The 16,447-nt window shown below is 37.7% G+C and overlaps 1 protein-coding gene across 1 annotated transcript in view; it reads left to right on the top strand.

Moving 5' to 3' along the window:
- Positions 1-16,447, top strand: part of LOC106928045 (GDNF family receptor alpha-2-like) — a 73,377-nt gene that overhangs the window by 12,358 nt on the left and 44,572 nt on the right. Inside the window, exon 3 of the mRNA XM_088008964.1 lies at positions 6,610-6,696. Within this exon, the coding sequence (XP_087865090.1) occupies positions 6,610-6,696 (87 nt within the window). The remainder of the gene's footprint in view (positions 1-6,609; positions 6,697-16,447) is intronic.

Here is a 16,447-nt window from a genome sequence, read left to right as displayed (position 1 = left end):
GAAATCTACAACAAACACAGGCTTCTGAAATGTGGCTAGAAATTGCTTGCATAATTTCTTCAATTTGATAGTTCTGAGACACCATCAGAGAGCACTGCGCTGAAGTAAAAGATTATTTTGTCTCGGGCACATGGTGCAGGATGGCACTGCATTGCTTTGCTTGGCCCGGGTCTGCTCTGCCGTCACGCAACACACAATTAGAAAAAGGCTTCAAAGCGGTGTGCTGTGCATCAAAACCTGTCACTGAGCAAAGCGCAGAAACTGCCACCTGGTGAGGTCTTACCAAATCAGCGGCGTTGCTTGGAGACAAATGATTCAGTTTCATCTCATCTTATAGAAGTTAAGTCTAAATTAACTAAGACTTAATGACTTAATGTCACAGCAATACGCAATAATGGAGTATGTCGCCAGAAGATATGCTTCTCACTTTCAATTAAAGTGCCTAAACCTGCTAAATAGATTTGTCGGTCTACACTCCAAGGTGCGACACCCTGCTGTCATCATACATGTTTCTGATGAAGCTGATTAAAGTTTAGTAAGCTGCTCTGGCTTTCCTGCTGTGTCACACTGGAGGGGTGAAAGGTTGAAGGATTTAGCTCAAGTGACTAAGGAGAGGGGAATCTGGACCTCTTTGCTTAGGCTTCTGTCTCTGCGACCCAACCCTGGATAAACAGAAGCCATGGTGGATGGATGGATATTGCAGAGAGGGTTTCTCTAAAACCCTGGAATAAAAAGGCATCTTCTCTGTGTTCATTTTTTTTTTTTTAAACTCATGTCATAATCAAATTCCACCTGCTTGATTCAAGTGGGTGAATGTTTGAATTTTACATCAAAAATAATGATAGCTGAGTTACAATCAGACAGCGAGAGCAAGAAAGGGAAATCAGACTGTAGTGTGATATATGATCTACTGTTGTTGCATTAGAATCAGATTTAATAACCTTTAAAACTATTTAGTTTTGAAAAATATTTCATCTAACAACCTAATTCAGGGCAATTACAATAAAACATTTCAAATGGCATGAAAAAGCTACCCAGTCTGCGTAGTATTACAGTTAGACAAGGATACAATGCAAAACATAATTCATGCCTTTCCTGGCGTGACTTACGCCAGGATTAATTAATTGCACAGCAAGTATGTATATTTAACCTTTCTGCACCACCTTATTGCTGCAATAGATCAGTATTAGCAAAGCTTAACATTGTGAACCACATGGACTGAGTGAAAAACCTTTCTGTTGAAAGTCAATTAGCAAAGAAATAATTGAAATTCAAACACCTTACCTGTGACTGCGCATACGTAAGGACTCATCAGTGCAAATTGTAAAAACAAAAAAAAGTCTGGCAGACTTTTAGACATTTTATCAGTATTGATACATAACTAAGATAATATTTATTTTCCTTGTGTTGAAGATGGGAACATGAGTTTGAAAGATATTGCTCAAGCATGAATATAATCCCAGAAAAATTCCCTGTATGATGGGTCTAATAAGTGTTAAAGATCAACTCACATTAATCAACTGGACACACTGCTTCCAACTGTGTTTTTCTGCATTATCATAGTGTGGACACATTTTTAAATTAAGAGAGGAAAGAAGCGACATGAAGCCAACTCTGTTAGAGGCTCTCTTTGGTCAGGATCTTTCCATTTGTGTGATCTGAAAACTGAGACTAAACAGCAACTTGTCTGTTCTGCTGCAAATCAAAACTTTACATTTTCCTTTCAGTCACATTTGAATTAAATCTGTTTTTAGATATGGTCTAAAAAGTAAGCGGCTCCACAGAGCTCCAGCTTGATCACATGATTTTGTCAACTGTGGAGTCTTTGCATCAACCCACAGAACTTGCAGAGGATCTAGAGCTAAGCTTGGTCTAATGCAAAGTTTTCACTGCTAACATAATAGAAGAGGTGTATATACACGGTGGGCCATAAGTTTACATACATAGAAAAAAATAAACATTTTATATTGGACAACCGTTTTTATTTTTGTGTAATCGCTGCACGTCTTGGACCACTTCATGGTAGATTTGCGACATATTAAGTTTTCTGAAACTTGCAAATACGTTTTGCCACAGTGTTGTGTGTGATGCTCATTCCATGTTTTCTGTTAAAGTTTCGTGCAACCATGCGATCCAGATCCAGACATCAGTATAATTTCAATTCTTTGCTCTTTTCTCAAATGCATCTTCTTGGGCATCTGAAATATAAAATAAATATACATTTTACATTCTCATATGTATGGGAGCTTATGGCTGTACAATGTATTTTTATCATGTGAACGGGGCCTATAATGTAATATGCATGAGCAGTTTCAAGAGTTTTTTTTTTTTTTTTTTTTTTTCTTCAAACTGCTGGGCGGAAGAAAGTAAAAAGGACAGAATCAATGTGAAACTCAAGGACAATCAGGAGGTCACATTTAAAAATAAGATTGGATGACAGTCTGCGAAAGTAATTTGGCTTTCATTCAGAAACAATCTACCAACAATGTCACAAAAACGTATGAGTGGATTTTCCACAGCTCAAAAGTTTATCCTTCCTGATAACGCGAAGGAAGCGTAACAATTTTCAAAAATTGTGCATACATTTACACTTGCAAAGCGTCACTCTTTTGCCGTTAGGCGGTACACTCCGAGTGCTGCCGAAGCCGACGAAGTCAAATGGAGGCTTAATTACAACGATAAGTTGTTGCCCTGCAGCTTAAAACATCTTATCACTGAACAGCTGGAAAGAATTTTCCATGACGTGATGAATCCATAATTGGGTCCAGGGTGACTGTCAAACAACAAGCCTCCCTGTGGTGTCGTTTTTCATGTCCTCCGGGCATGAGCGATTGAAAGTGGGTTTTGTAGTTCTGGTGATTCAGCGTGACCTATGGCACAGTTGCATGTAAGCCTTTAAAACAAATCCTTAACCACAGCTTCTCTTAAAGGTTCACATTGTATTTCTGTTACATCAAATTGCACACTCTAAAGTTCAACATATTGCATTTTATGACTCTCACCACTCAAATTTTAGCTGGCATCACCACAGAGTGGGAAACTGCCTGGTGCAAAACGGTAAGTACCATCACAGCAAGACAGCAGGCTTTTTGGAAAAATATAGGAATCCTTCCTTCCATGTTGCTCTGCAAAGAGAAAATGGTACTCAGAAAAAAAAACATTTTACTTATTTTTTTTCTCTGAATCATTTGCTTGTTTTCTGAAGTAGGCAGGCTTGATGGGCCCTGCAGAAAACGGTCATGGAACAAAGTTTGAGGGGGTTATTTGCTGAATAAGTGGTAGTCTTGAGCTGAAAGGTTTCAAAGCAATTGGTGCAATTAGACATACTGAGCGACCAAAGTCCTGCAGCCGCTCTTGTGATAGAAATACGAAGACCAGCATGTCGATTTGTATGGGACGCAACGGAAAAGCAAAGGCATGGAAGCATACAGAGCTTTCAAATGAATTATTCTGCAGGCGTCAACATGTTTACTGACAGAAAGAGAGAAACAAAGGCAAAAAGAAAGAAAGGGAAAAAATAAACAAAGGAAGGACAAAGAAAGAAATGAGGGAAAATAAAGAAACAGAGAATGAATGAAAGAAACGTTTGGGTTGGAAAATCTAAAATAAGTGCACGTCAAGTAAATTGAAACATTATCATTTATTTCAGTAATTTCATTGAAAAAAATTAAAATCACATCCAGTATGCAACAGCCAGCGACAGTTTTAGGTATGCCTGTTCAATTGCTTGGTAAAAGAAAACAGCAAATTAATCAACAAATTTGCAAAAACGCAACCCTTCAAGATGTTGTGTAGAATAATTGCTAAATTACAAACTGGGCATCTGAGCAGAAAACAAATATAAGTTACTTTAAACGTGGCTTGGTTGTGGTCTTATTGCATTTACAGCAGATCAGCAGTTTCTGAAAAACTGAGATAAAACAAAAAAAGAAGAAAATATCCTTTAGATGACAGTTTGTGGACAGACCTGCCCACATATCTCACAGTGCCACCAAAATTGGACGATAACAGTTTGGAAATGTATTTCCTAACTTTGGAATTAGGTGTCAACCACATGGACATAAAGATCCATGGTTCTATGATGATTCTTATGGTGCAATGATGAGGGAGGTATTTTCTTGTTACACTTTGGGTTCTTTGTAACAACTGGCTAATGTTTACACACCCCAGGCTACCTGATTAGGTCCATGCCCATCAAAGTTTCACCACTGTTTGAGAGAACATGGGGAATCAACAACTTGCCTTGACTCTAATGCACATCCATATGCTTCAAAGAGGTGAACTAAATCTCTTATTTTTAGATTGAAAGTGTTATTATTGGTGAAATTTTTAACCATCAGTAAGGCACTGATGTGTGTTATTGCCTCCAAAAACTTTTAAGACGCAAATTTCAACCTGGATCTAAAATAAAATGACTATAACACCAACATATTGCTGATTGATTTATCAATGTGCTGCAGAAGGAAAATGATTCAAAACCAGAATTAAACAGAACTGTTTGCAAACAAGCAGACTAGTTTATATTTGGTGAAAAACAAAACAAAGAGTTCCAATTTTAGATTTAATTGTGAATTTTTCTGGAAATAAAAGAGCTTTCCGTCTCACGGTCGATCACAAGATTATCTTCCAAAACAGACATTTATACATCATAACAGTTTTATGTATGCTGCTGTGTTGTTAGAGAAAAATAAAACCACTTATTTTGATTAAAAGATTGAAGAAATGTTGACCTTGTGATGATATTGTTCCAGTAGAGCGTGCAGACTTACCCTCACATAACTTATTAAAACTCTTTATCAAAGAATGAATTATTGTCTGAATGAATTCAAAGCACTGCCTGGTTTACATGTTCCAGTATTTTGACTTAACTTGCAAAATTCACAGCATAAACGGACAGGCATCTAAAAAGATTATCGCAAAATTACGGATGTTTTTACTGGTAACTTGGACTGTGCCATCCCAGCACTGGAACATGCTTTGATCCGTTGTGATATTAGGGTCCTGCTGCAAAGTCAACATCGCCCCCAGCCTCCAGTTTGTAGCCTCTGTGAAGTTTTCTTCCAGGGTTGCCTTGTATTTACATCCACCCATCATCCCATCCCCCTCCGGCCTGAGGATGATGCTACTATTGCCACTGATAACCATAAAGATATTTAAATTTCAAGCTTCATCTGACTTGAACACATCCTTCAGTATTTGCAGTGTCCCTTTGTGGCAAAACCACAAACTGGCTTGTCTTTCAACGATGACTTTCTTCTTGACAGTTTTCCACGAAGGCCAAATTCACAGCATTCACTCTGTCAACAGATTCTGCATCTGAAGCTGTGGATCTCTGCAGCTCCTCCAGAGCTACAGTGGCTCTATTTAATGTTTCTCTTATTAATACTCTCCTTGTCAAACCTCAAGCTCAATCAAAGGGAACTTTTCTGTTTTACTTTTCTCCAGTGTCTTTTTTGTGGCCCCCTGTCTGCTCACTGCTCACATGAAGCCGGACTTTTTGTGGTGCCTCCATCCTGACCTTTTGGCCGGCATCCAGATTCCTGCTGGCGTCACATTGCTGGCGGTTCATGTTTTCCTGCGGCCGCTAAGCCAGGAGACAGAACCTTTGGGCTCATAGCTGCGTTTGGAGTTGAGCCAGTGCAGAGAGTCAGTTTTTCTGATGCTCCTATCCTGTCCTGTTTTTGACTCATGTCTCCTGCTTTATTTCTAAAGCTGTAAAGCTTTACATAAAGAGCTGCCTTGATTCTGTTTTTTAAGAGATAAACATTTACTGAAGTTTTTTTTTTCTTTCATGTTTCTTGTGATAATATTTCACTCCCTTTCCAGTCGTTAACAGGAATGACCCCCATGTGGCATGCGTGCAGGGGAAAAAAAGCACATTACACATCATGCAATAAGAAAAGAAAGAGCATATCTTCAACAGGAAAATCCAAGCAAAGACTGCTTTTATCTTCACTACGAACATTTCTGGGCATTATTTTGATAAATTGCACCTTATGCTCTGATTACATCTACTGATTTGTTGCTCGGGAAGTGTAGCCTCCTACCAGGAGATTTCAAATTTCCTCATCTCTAGCAGGGGGCCTCAGAGCCACCCTCACAACACCTGCACTGTGTTCCTGTTAGGATCAGAATGCAAAGCTATTACACACTGGAGGGTTTGTCTCAATCACACAGAATGGCTATGAATTTTAAATGTGGGATTAGAGCCCACGGAGGAGCGGACGCATGGGAGACACACAGTCAGTTGAGTGCTAATTTGATTTTTTTTTTTTTTTTTACAAACTGCTCCTACAACACATTGTTAGCAGGGAAGATCCATTGCTTGTGCTTTAGTTTGCCAATCGTTTTCTTGATTCGGAGATTCAGACCACAACAGGAACAGGCTGATTCACCAAAAGGAAATCATTTGATCAGGATGTAAGACCTTGACTGAACTCAGTAGAACAGCTTATTAGCACCTAATGTCTTCTTCAAATCCAGTGCTTAGATTTGTTTGGCTCATCTGTTTTCCGTCTTTAGTTTCCGTGAGCCACGTTGCTTTCTATCGGTGTTAGAGTGATTTGGGTTTCTTCAGCGGTAATAAATATTATTCCTTTGTTGTTTCAGGTGGAGATATGGAAGACTCATCTCCGTATGAACCTGTAGCCCCCAACCGGCAACCCGACGTGTTTGGCTTGGCTTCCATCTCTTCAGGTATCCCTCCTTTGATCTAAACTGAGATCAGCACTGAGCTCATCTTGCCCTTCTGCACTTTCAAAAGAGGGTGTAAAAGAGCTTATTACAAGGAACAAAATGTAGAGACTTTCTTCCAAACCTGCTATCTAGTTAATTTAAAAGCGGTTTTCCGCTTTTCACAGTTTTGATTATATTTTCTGAAATGGTGTGTGGTTTTCAGCTTAAATATTGTTCTCAACTTTTTTTTACTAATATAAATCGGAAAATTGTTGCATTCGTTTAGTTAAGCCCCCTTGAATTCAATATCGATAAGTAAGATAATGTGCCACTGTGTGTCACTTAATCTTGATAATCATTCAGATGTTTTGCAAATGCTTCAGATGTTTGTTAGGATACATTAGTGAACAAACAGAAGACCATGAAGACCAAGGTCAGGGATAAATGTCTTGACAAGTTAAAAGTCATTTCTCAAGCATTGATCATTTAATTGAGCACTGTTCATGTGTCACTGGAAAATGAAACAACTGCAGACCTTTGAAGAAATTTATTTTATAAATTTCATTTATAAGAAACTGAGACAATCAGAGAAGCAACTAAATGGGGCCGTGGTGACTGTGGAGAGCTCTCAGAGAACTACAACTCGGGTGATAAGTATCTGTTTTCTCTATATGGAAAAAAGCAAGAAGAAAGCCGACCTCATAGGAAAGCAATACAAATTCCCGCTTACAGTTTGCCACAAGACACACACAGTACAGAGCAAGCATTGGAAATAAGGTGCCAAGATCACATCAGATAGTAAGTACATTTTTTGGCCCAGATGCAAAATGCAATGTGTGGAGGAAAACAAGCAGTGCAGGTAATTCTGAACACCCATCTCCACAGTTAAACATGATGGTGGCACAGTCATGTTAGAAGGAAAAGTGGGCTGTATATAGTTTTAATTCAAGTTGGCTTTCAGATTACTAATTACAAAAAAATGTGGAAAACAATGTGTCCTTCTACTTTCTATCCATACTTTGAGTTGGCCTGTCATCCCAATAAGATGCATTGAAGTTGCAACCTGACAAAGCGTTCGAAAGTTCAAGAGAGCTTTGCACTGTCGTCAAAATCAGCTACTCTTTGCTTTGCAAGGGGCTTATTGCTTCATCTGTCCTTTCATACACTCTGGTTGTTGGATATTTATACCGCACAGTCAGTTTTGTGTTCACCACACTGCATTTTTCCTAACCATCGATTTTGCTTCTACTGTGATTTCTTCTTTGCTTTACTAATTAAACAGCTCAGAGTTATAGCCAGCTATTTAATCTGTTGGTTACCATTGCCAGGGTGTAACAAATCAATACAGCTACCCACATTTTTAAACCACAGCTACAATAGGTAGTGCACCACAGGGCCATATAATGGATGTGACTGGAGAATGAAATATCTAAATCTTGAGTTCAACTGCGCAAGATTATTTGCCTTTGTCATGTTCTCACAGAAATTTCCACTGGGTGCTCTATTTCGTTTTCCAAATCCACAAACGCCAACTGCAGTGTATTTCTTTTTTTTTTTGTCAAATGTAGCACTACTTATTGCATATTTTCTGATATCTCATAAAGAACCAAAATCTTTTTGGGAGATTTTCAGCTAACAAGCACTCAAAAATAAAAAAAGTCAAATGTGTTGTAAGTGCAGTTTGTTATGATAAAGTTCGTAATGTAGAAGCAAAAATATGTGTGCCAGGGTGAGAAGAAGTAATGCAGTAGGATGTATCTAGACATAACAAGATACAACAGGGGACTCATTACTGTATCCATTTTACTTCAGCTGTTTCTCCCGTTCTCTCGGAGGTGAAGTATTGAATTCGCTCTCCAAAAATCTTTTTAGCCTCAAGCTTTGCTCATTATTTACCATTTCTGTGGGCAGCATAATTGATTGTGGCACTGAGAGTAAACCACGGGCAAAAAAAATAAGTAATTACACACTCATTTTATGCAGTTCTCACTACATTTGCCATGGCACTGGGAAACATTCATATTCATGTTTGCGGACGTTACAGTATGGATAGCAGGGGGAATACGTGATATCTGATTGGTTGATGAGGCCGGTGCAACGTGAGCTTCATAGAGCAGGAGAAAATTGAAAAGTCTGAAAATGAAAATAGGGTTTGGAAGGTTGAGCAGAAAAGAAAAGAAATTATATAATATATTGTAATGTGCACTCTCTCTAATTTGGAAACAAATGAAACATAACGACGCATTGTTTCTCCTTTTAATACTACAAGGCAGCCAAAGCCACTTGGTTTTGTTTTCCTCGAAATGCAGTCGCGGGTTTTAAGTAGTCTCTATTTAAAAGGAAGGAACATAGTGATCCTTGTGGGGTCTGTCATATTGAATGAGGACAGTGTTTACATTCAGTTTGTTCAATGATTCAAAACTTTCTGGTATTAACACATAGATAAAATTCTGTGTGGCTCGTACTCCTCCATCAGCAGTGTTTCAGCTGGTGAATGCTCAGCTCAGCTCATCTTTACATTCTGGATGGTCTTAGTACAAAAATGTGAGCCTTTTTCTAATTATTCCCGAAATGAGATGACAATAGAGTGAGAGTTCTTCATCAGAAACTGCCACTGGCTTGATGGATTTTACTTCTGAGTATCAACTATTTATCCATTCGGGGCCTGTGAGTCTGCCACATCAGCCCCTACCTCTGCTAAAAATGATCGACAAGCAGATAGACTTATGATGGGTCCGCTCAGCCCAAACATGACTGCACGTTCGATCCGAGACATGATAGTAATTACAGCATTGATACCAAGGCGAGTGTTAGGCACCGGCACCCACTTCAGCTCCACACAAGTCACAAAACAAAGTCCTCCACTCTGTTTGTGTGCTTAGTGTTTAATGTAAATAGCAGTGGATTTGTATGTCAGGTGTCTGGTGGCTGTGCTGGTGTGTCACAGAAACTTCAAAAGGGAATATAAGTAGATTTGAGTTCTGGAAATAATCATTATCCTCAGCACTGCTTGTTACTTTTACTGTCCATCAGGCACCATATTCTGGCTCAAATATAGAAGACCGAACTACTTGCTGCATGAACGATTTCTCCATCAGAGCTATAATGTTCAGAGAAAATGTTTGTCTGACTTGGGGGTAAAAAAAAAAAAAAGCTTTAAAAATTCACTTAAGAATCTGCTTAAAGTGGTTGGTTTGGCCGAATGTTTACTAAAGCCAACAAATCAAGCTTAAACTCTGAACTTTGTGTAAGCCCTGTCTACAGTTCTTATTGACCTTTACTTTGTGCCCTTATGACTCCTCTGGACATTAGGTGACCTGGATGTCCTCTACCTAGAAGCCCGTAGTTGTTGTTTTTAGCAGACTTTTCTAAAATGTTGTATTTTGGCAAAACTCCCAATGTTTACCGCCTTGTCAGGATACACAAACTGAACTTGGAGTTATTAATATTAATAACAACAAAGACAACTTTGCCCCTGTTTTGTTTCTGTGCTTCTGGGCACTAACACAATAAACCACACTTCAGACCCGGAGCCAATCCCAAAATGCTGCAAAAGAGTGAAAAAAAATTCTGGCTTGGGACTTTTTGTCAGTCCCAGTTGTGTTTTGCTTTTAAGCTGATCTTTCCAGTAAGCTATTTCATTTGCTTGGCTGCAGTCCTGATTGATACTTTATTTATCATTAGTGTTATTATTCGAGGTACCAGTAGTACTAGTAGTAGTAGTAGTAGTATTACTTTCGAATGAACCATAAACACATGTGAACAAGCTACAAAAGGCTGTCAGAGCCAAGTGTCCCCCTCAATCTTTGACAATCACATGCAGATCTAGGCTGAATAAAATGTAATTGTTTACTTTGTTTTTCTTAGCCCTACCCTGGTGTTTTTTTTTTTTTTTCATGCCTGGTGGTGAACAATGAGATTGTTTCTCTGATGAAGGAGGAGGAAAACGAGCTACAGCTTCCTGCATTTTAAAACTGATATATTTGTGTTAGGAGCTCATTTGCAACTATACCGATTGTCTCAATTAAAATACCTTTGCTTGCACAAAAACACTGTAATGGCAATTTAATGTGTTCTAATGAACCATGTTGTTAACTAATCCTAACAGATATAAAACACAGTAAACAGAGCAACAGAAAGCAGAGGCGGTTTCTGATGTAGGGTCTTGATACCCCACACTCCTTCAATTGTGCCCATTTTTCTTTAATCACACTTGGTGGAGTAACAAAGAGGAAGGATGGGTGATCATCTGTGTGAAACAGTGAAAAAATAAAGGAAAGCAAAAAGAACAGCTTGAATCTGTAACTTGGTTCAAGACCTTTTGTTTGTAAAAACCACAGCACAGTTAGGATCCTTTCAACAAGGGCAGAAAAAAGAAAAAAAAAGAGTTGCTTTATCTTTCCTTAAAAATAACAATCTCAGAGAAAATGATGTTCCATCTAGCTGGAAGAATTTTTATCTTTTCACGTTTGGAATTAAGCTGCTGATCTTTCCTCAGTAAAAGTGAGGTATGAAGACGTATACTGACTAGGGGCGAAATGATAAACAAACTTGGGCTTTCTGCAATAACAGAGAGCTCTAATGCCAGTTGCACGTTATTGGACTATTATCAACATTATGATCTTAGATATTCCAGCCCACACTAGATTTGTTAGGTTTTAACATTCACAAAAGTTTAATATTTTGTCTGTCTCTCTATTTTCGATAGTCACTCAAGAACTACTTCTTGCATACTTCAAAACAAGAGAAAGAACAAAATGCAGAATATCAAGTCTAAAGCATTCACCTTCATGTTTGAATTTCATAGTATTTCATGAGACAGACTTTACTTCATTTGGTGACATTTTGATATCACAATATCTTGTTACACCTCTTTACAGACATCTCTGTGCCTGATTATTGATTCAACGGTTTGCACTGCAGAGGCATATTGAAGCTGCATGTGCTTACAAGAAAGAAACTGGTCACAGTTCATGATAAATCAGCTTATATGAATCAACTTATATGGTTCTTGAATTAAATGGCAACAGACACCTTTTGGTGAGGGGTCTGCAACCTGTGGCTCAGGTCTTTTTCACAATGTCACGTGATAAGTTTCGCTAAAATTCACAAAATAACCAAATGTCTTTAAATGTAGATAGAATAACAAATGCAGCTTTTTTTTCCTGCAGTTTTTTCCTGCAATATTTCAGTGATTCTTGAGAATAGGGACAAAATGGGTTTTAATTTTCCCATAATTTTTTTTTGTTATTTCTTAACCTTATGTATGCAAATATGACAAATAATGTTTAGGAAATGTAAAGATGCTAAGGTACAGGCTCCCAGTTGCAACATTTTTTTTTAAAAATTACATTTTTAATCGACTTGACTTAGAACGTTGTCATCACCATCTGACAAAAAAAAAAAAATATTATTGACCCTATTAGTGATATTTTTACTCATTTTACAGACAAATGCTTCTCAAGAAACAAAAGAAATATTATTTAAAACCAAAAACAATAAAAAGGCCATCTGACTGAGTTGACACAGAACTGACGGTGGTGACAAACTAGTAAAGAAATTGAAAAACTTGGTACATGTGAAGTAATGCAATTCATGTAAAATACATTAAAATGAATTAATTGCACATTTAAGTGAGATTTGACAACAATTTCACTGAAAGACTCAGAAAAACTCTGATGGAGTTGACATCTGACGGAGTTGAAAAAAAGCCAAACTACCTCAATTTATATTATGTTATTCTGAAGGAGGTCATATTGTAGCTCATCAGGTCCATGAAATCTTTACAGTTGACCAAAATTAAGCTTTTATTTCACAAAATTTCATCAAAGTTTTGTAAATTGTCAGTTATGGTGTTGACACATCATGGTTGTGACAAACAACTTAGGAATAAAACAGAAGAAAAAACTAAAAAATAACTTAAGCTAACCGGAGCTAACTAGCCCTCCTAGCAAAGGAAGAGAAAAGAAGAGATCATGGGGTCCTCAGAAGTTCTGGTGCCCCCCAATAATGCCTGATTTTTTTTTTTACATTCTTTTCATTTCTGATGGTGTTGACAAAAACTAGGGACAAATTTCAATGGAGTTGGAAAATATATAAAAATTATTTTTAATTCAATTTATTGATACCTCTATAATTATTTATATATTATATTACTTATACTTAATTGTCACAATATATAATTTTAGTATTTCTTTAATTATTTTAAACTATTATGTATTAAGTTCTGCTCCTGGACAAGGGCTTTTACAGGCATCATCCACCAACTACAATGTTTAAAATAAAAAAATATTCAGCAAATACCTGGAAAATATACATTGTTGTGCTCACATGACCCAGGTTAGTTGAGTCAGATATTTGAAAAAATTATATTTTGTGTATATTTTATTCAAATTTTGTGCTTTATCCATAGGACCTGTTTTATCCCTATTCTCAAGAATCACTGATTTGCATTGCATTTCTACAGAGAACAAGTCTGAAAGTATCAATGTTATGTTTTCGTTTTCATTAAGCTGGTAACTATATGAATATTCAACATCATTTACCATCCTACAGGAAAATTAAATCCATCGTCTTTAGCTAAATTTTGTTTATCTTTATTTTAAATAATAAAAATAGAGAGTAGATATTGATCTAATTCTAATTTGAATTTATTTTATGAGGTACAGTGCATATTACTCAATATGAGTATTTTTAAACAACCATGTAAATGTGCTAAATTTTGCCACAAGGGCTAATATTTTCATCTGTAATCCCGTGGCAGGTTGATGGTTAAAAAAAAACAAAAAAAAACAACAACAACTGACATGGATGAACACACATGGCAACATTGTTGTAAATGATATCTAAACTTATAAAAATTCTTAGTTACATGCACAGTTCTATGCAAATTTTTTTATTTGGCTAGGCTGAGAGCAGATGTTGCTCTTTATGCTGTAAAGGTTGCAAACAGGCAACTGTTTTAGGTGCCGGACTTTAGGGGGCAGGGAGTATAAGGATAGCAGTGGAAAGTGAGATCTCATAAATTTATCTTTGAAATAATAGAAAATCTAAAACCAAAAGCATATTTTTGTTCTGCTTTTCTTTTTTTCTTTTTCTTTCCTTCTGTCCTTCAAGTAGATTTCACACTCACTAGTAATGCATGAGTTTACTGGAGCATGGAGTTCTGTGCATAAACAACCTGCAGTGACTGGGGTTTCAAGCCCCACTTAAAACAACAGAAATACTTCCAGAAATACTGCATGGTTGTCTAATATTTAAAAAAAAAAAAAAGAAATCCTAAAAGAACCTGGCAAAATGTCTGAGTGTGACAGTGGACATCTCCAGATCGGTTGTATTGTTCAACAATATCAACAAAGTCTTGGTTGTATTCAGGAAGCAAGAGAATACAGTGAAAAGTGGGGATGAATCATTCTTCAGAATTTAACCTTTATCAAAGGTTAAATAAGTGGCGTTTTTCTACAAAAAGATGCAGAGATATTATTTATAATGATTGCAACACGGTATTTTGCAGTGTGTTCTGTTTTCTTGGATCGGTACTGAGCTGATTAACTTATCGAGAGCAAAGGGCAGCAGAAAATCCTCCATTCAGGGTTTCCTCCTGGAATTAGGTTTAACATCCTTTAGTTAGACCCTCCACCTCTCCGCTCTAAGCCCCTCACCTCTCAGCAGAGTATGTCCGCCGTCCAATTAAATCTAGAAAGCTGCTTGTAGCACAGCTGCGGAGATGGAACAGTGCACCAGCTCTGCTAAGTATGCTGCTGCAAATGTTTGACATTTTCACGCCATTGTCATAACAATTCTTGTTACTTAGGCAAACACTAGCAGGTTTTTTTTTGTTTTTTTTTGCATATGTACATTGAGGTTTCCAAGCGCTTTGGGGTGCAAGAGTAGCTTTGCATGGATTTGTGCAAGATTAGTTTTGTGTATGCCTGCAGCTGTCCCCATGTGTGTTCATATTGCTTTTGCTAATATGCTTCATTATCCTGTGTGCATTTCCTAATCAGTTCACTCTTAGTAAAGCCTTAGCTCGTCCCTCAGTGGATTTGTAATGAGACTTGCCTCTTCTCCCCTTGCAGTAGTCAGCATTTTACAGAGAAAGTCAGCGTCAGAGCGCAGAATGTGTTGTTTCAGTTGACTTGAATCCTGATAATGAACAGTAGAACTGATCATTAAAGCAATATTGCACAGGCAAACCTTTAAATACGCATCTTGTTAAGCTGTCTCGAAGCTTTCTGTATTGTCATCAGCGTTGAGAGAGCTGAATAAAGAGTGCCAACGAGGAATGCCACAAAGGCAAATTAGAAATTCTCATAAACATTTCAGAATATACACCCGTGTTTGTTGTGACTCACAGCTTCTCTGGGAGCCCAGTGTTATCTGAGGAGTTCTCTATGTAAAAATATTTAGCTTTTGCACAATGTCCGTGACTTCTTGCAGCCTCTCGATCTCAAACTGCTTCGATTTGCTGCATTTATTTCATATTCAGTTGTAAAATGTAGCTGATCTCTGAGAAACCCAGCGTTTCTCTGAACTCCACTGCCCTGCCTTTTATGAAATCCACTCACATAACCCGCTCGGTAAAGCTTAAAGAGATGATTTTGTAGATTCAGTGCGGCTCCTTTTCCTCCCCTCTGGAAATCCCTACTGCGACAGAGTATATAGCGCTAATGACTGATGAGGCCTTTGACACGGAAATGCTTGACACACTCCTCGGGGTCCGGACTAAAGACTTTCCTAACAAGCTCTCGCACGCTCACCCTGGGCTGTATTAAATTCAGACTTTGGCACCTTTCCTAATTACTGAGAACATACCAGGAGTCAACCTCATACTCCTAACCTAGCCTGAACCCCTCCACCCCCAAGCCCCATATACCCTCAAACTCCCCCAGCCTTTCTGCAGTGCAGCGTCCCTCGAGTACGGGATGATATATGAAATGCTGAATTCAAATTAGGCTGACAGAGAGCAATTACTTAAGAAAGAAGATCCCTTACTCTTTAGGAATTAAAGTATCCAAATCCTAATACAAAGTGCATGCCCCATTTCATCAGCTTTTTTTCTGTTCTTACAAGCTCTTATTTTTTTTTTTTTACTTTTTGCTCAGTTTCATTTTGACTATGCCCTTCTTTTGCACCAGAACACGGCCTGCTTCTCACCATCCGACTCTCTGACTAACCACTTTTTTCTTTCTCACCTCATTGTCTTGACTTCTCTCCCATTGTTTGCCAAAATCAGTATCACCACTAGAGAACTCTGATTTACGATCCACAAAGAGTCACTACATTTATTATGGATAAAGTGTTCATGGGAGTTTCAAGTTCACCTCCTAAACATTTTGAAATATGTTGTCAGCTCCAACATGAACTGGTTCTCATTCGTCATGTTTAATAAGAGGTCATATTTCACCATTATCACTGGGGGAGAATGCTAGAAGAGACAGTAGAAGAAAATTAATCACTTTGATTGTGTTTTTTTGCATTTGAAGGACTTTGATTTTTAAGTCTTTAGTATATTTTGACAACCTTGGTAACCAGACTGTTCTAATATTTACATGACTTTTGGTATATATTGATCCCACATCCAATATTCACTTAGTACATCCTTCCAGTTTTCTAGCCTTTCCCTTTGTCAGCTTTTCTTACTTGTTCTGTGGAACTGCTATGTTTATAGATAGGTATATTGTTATGCTGAGAGCAGTTGATTGCACCGCTGATGAGTTGCGTTAATTATTTTGTGCACTGTGCATTTTTTTTTCTTCCTGAACTAGGCTCC

The sequence above is a fragment of the Poecilia mexicana genome, unplaced genomic scaffold (assembly GCF_051168715.1).
Source record: "Poecilia mexicana isolate PSO_F unplaced genomic scaffold, ASM5116871v1 scaffold_9, whole genome shotgun sequence".
NCBI lineage: Eukaryota > Metazoa > Chordata > Actinopteri > Cyprinodontiformes > Poeciliidae > Poecilia > Poecilia mexicana.
This window is presented reverse-complemented; position numbering and strand designations above follow the sequence as displayed.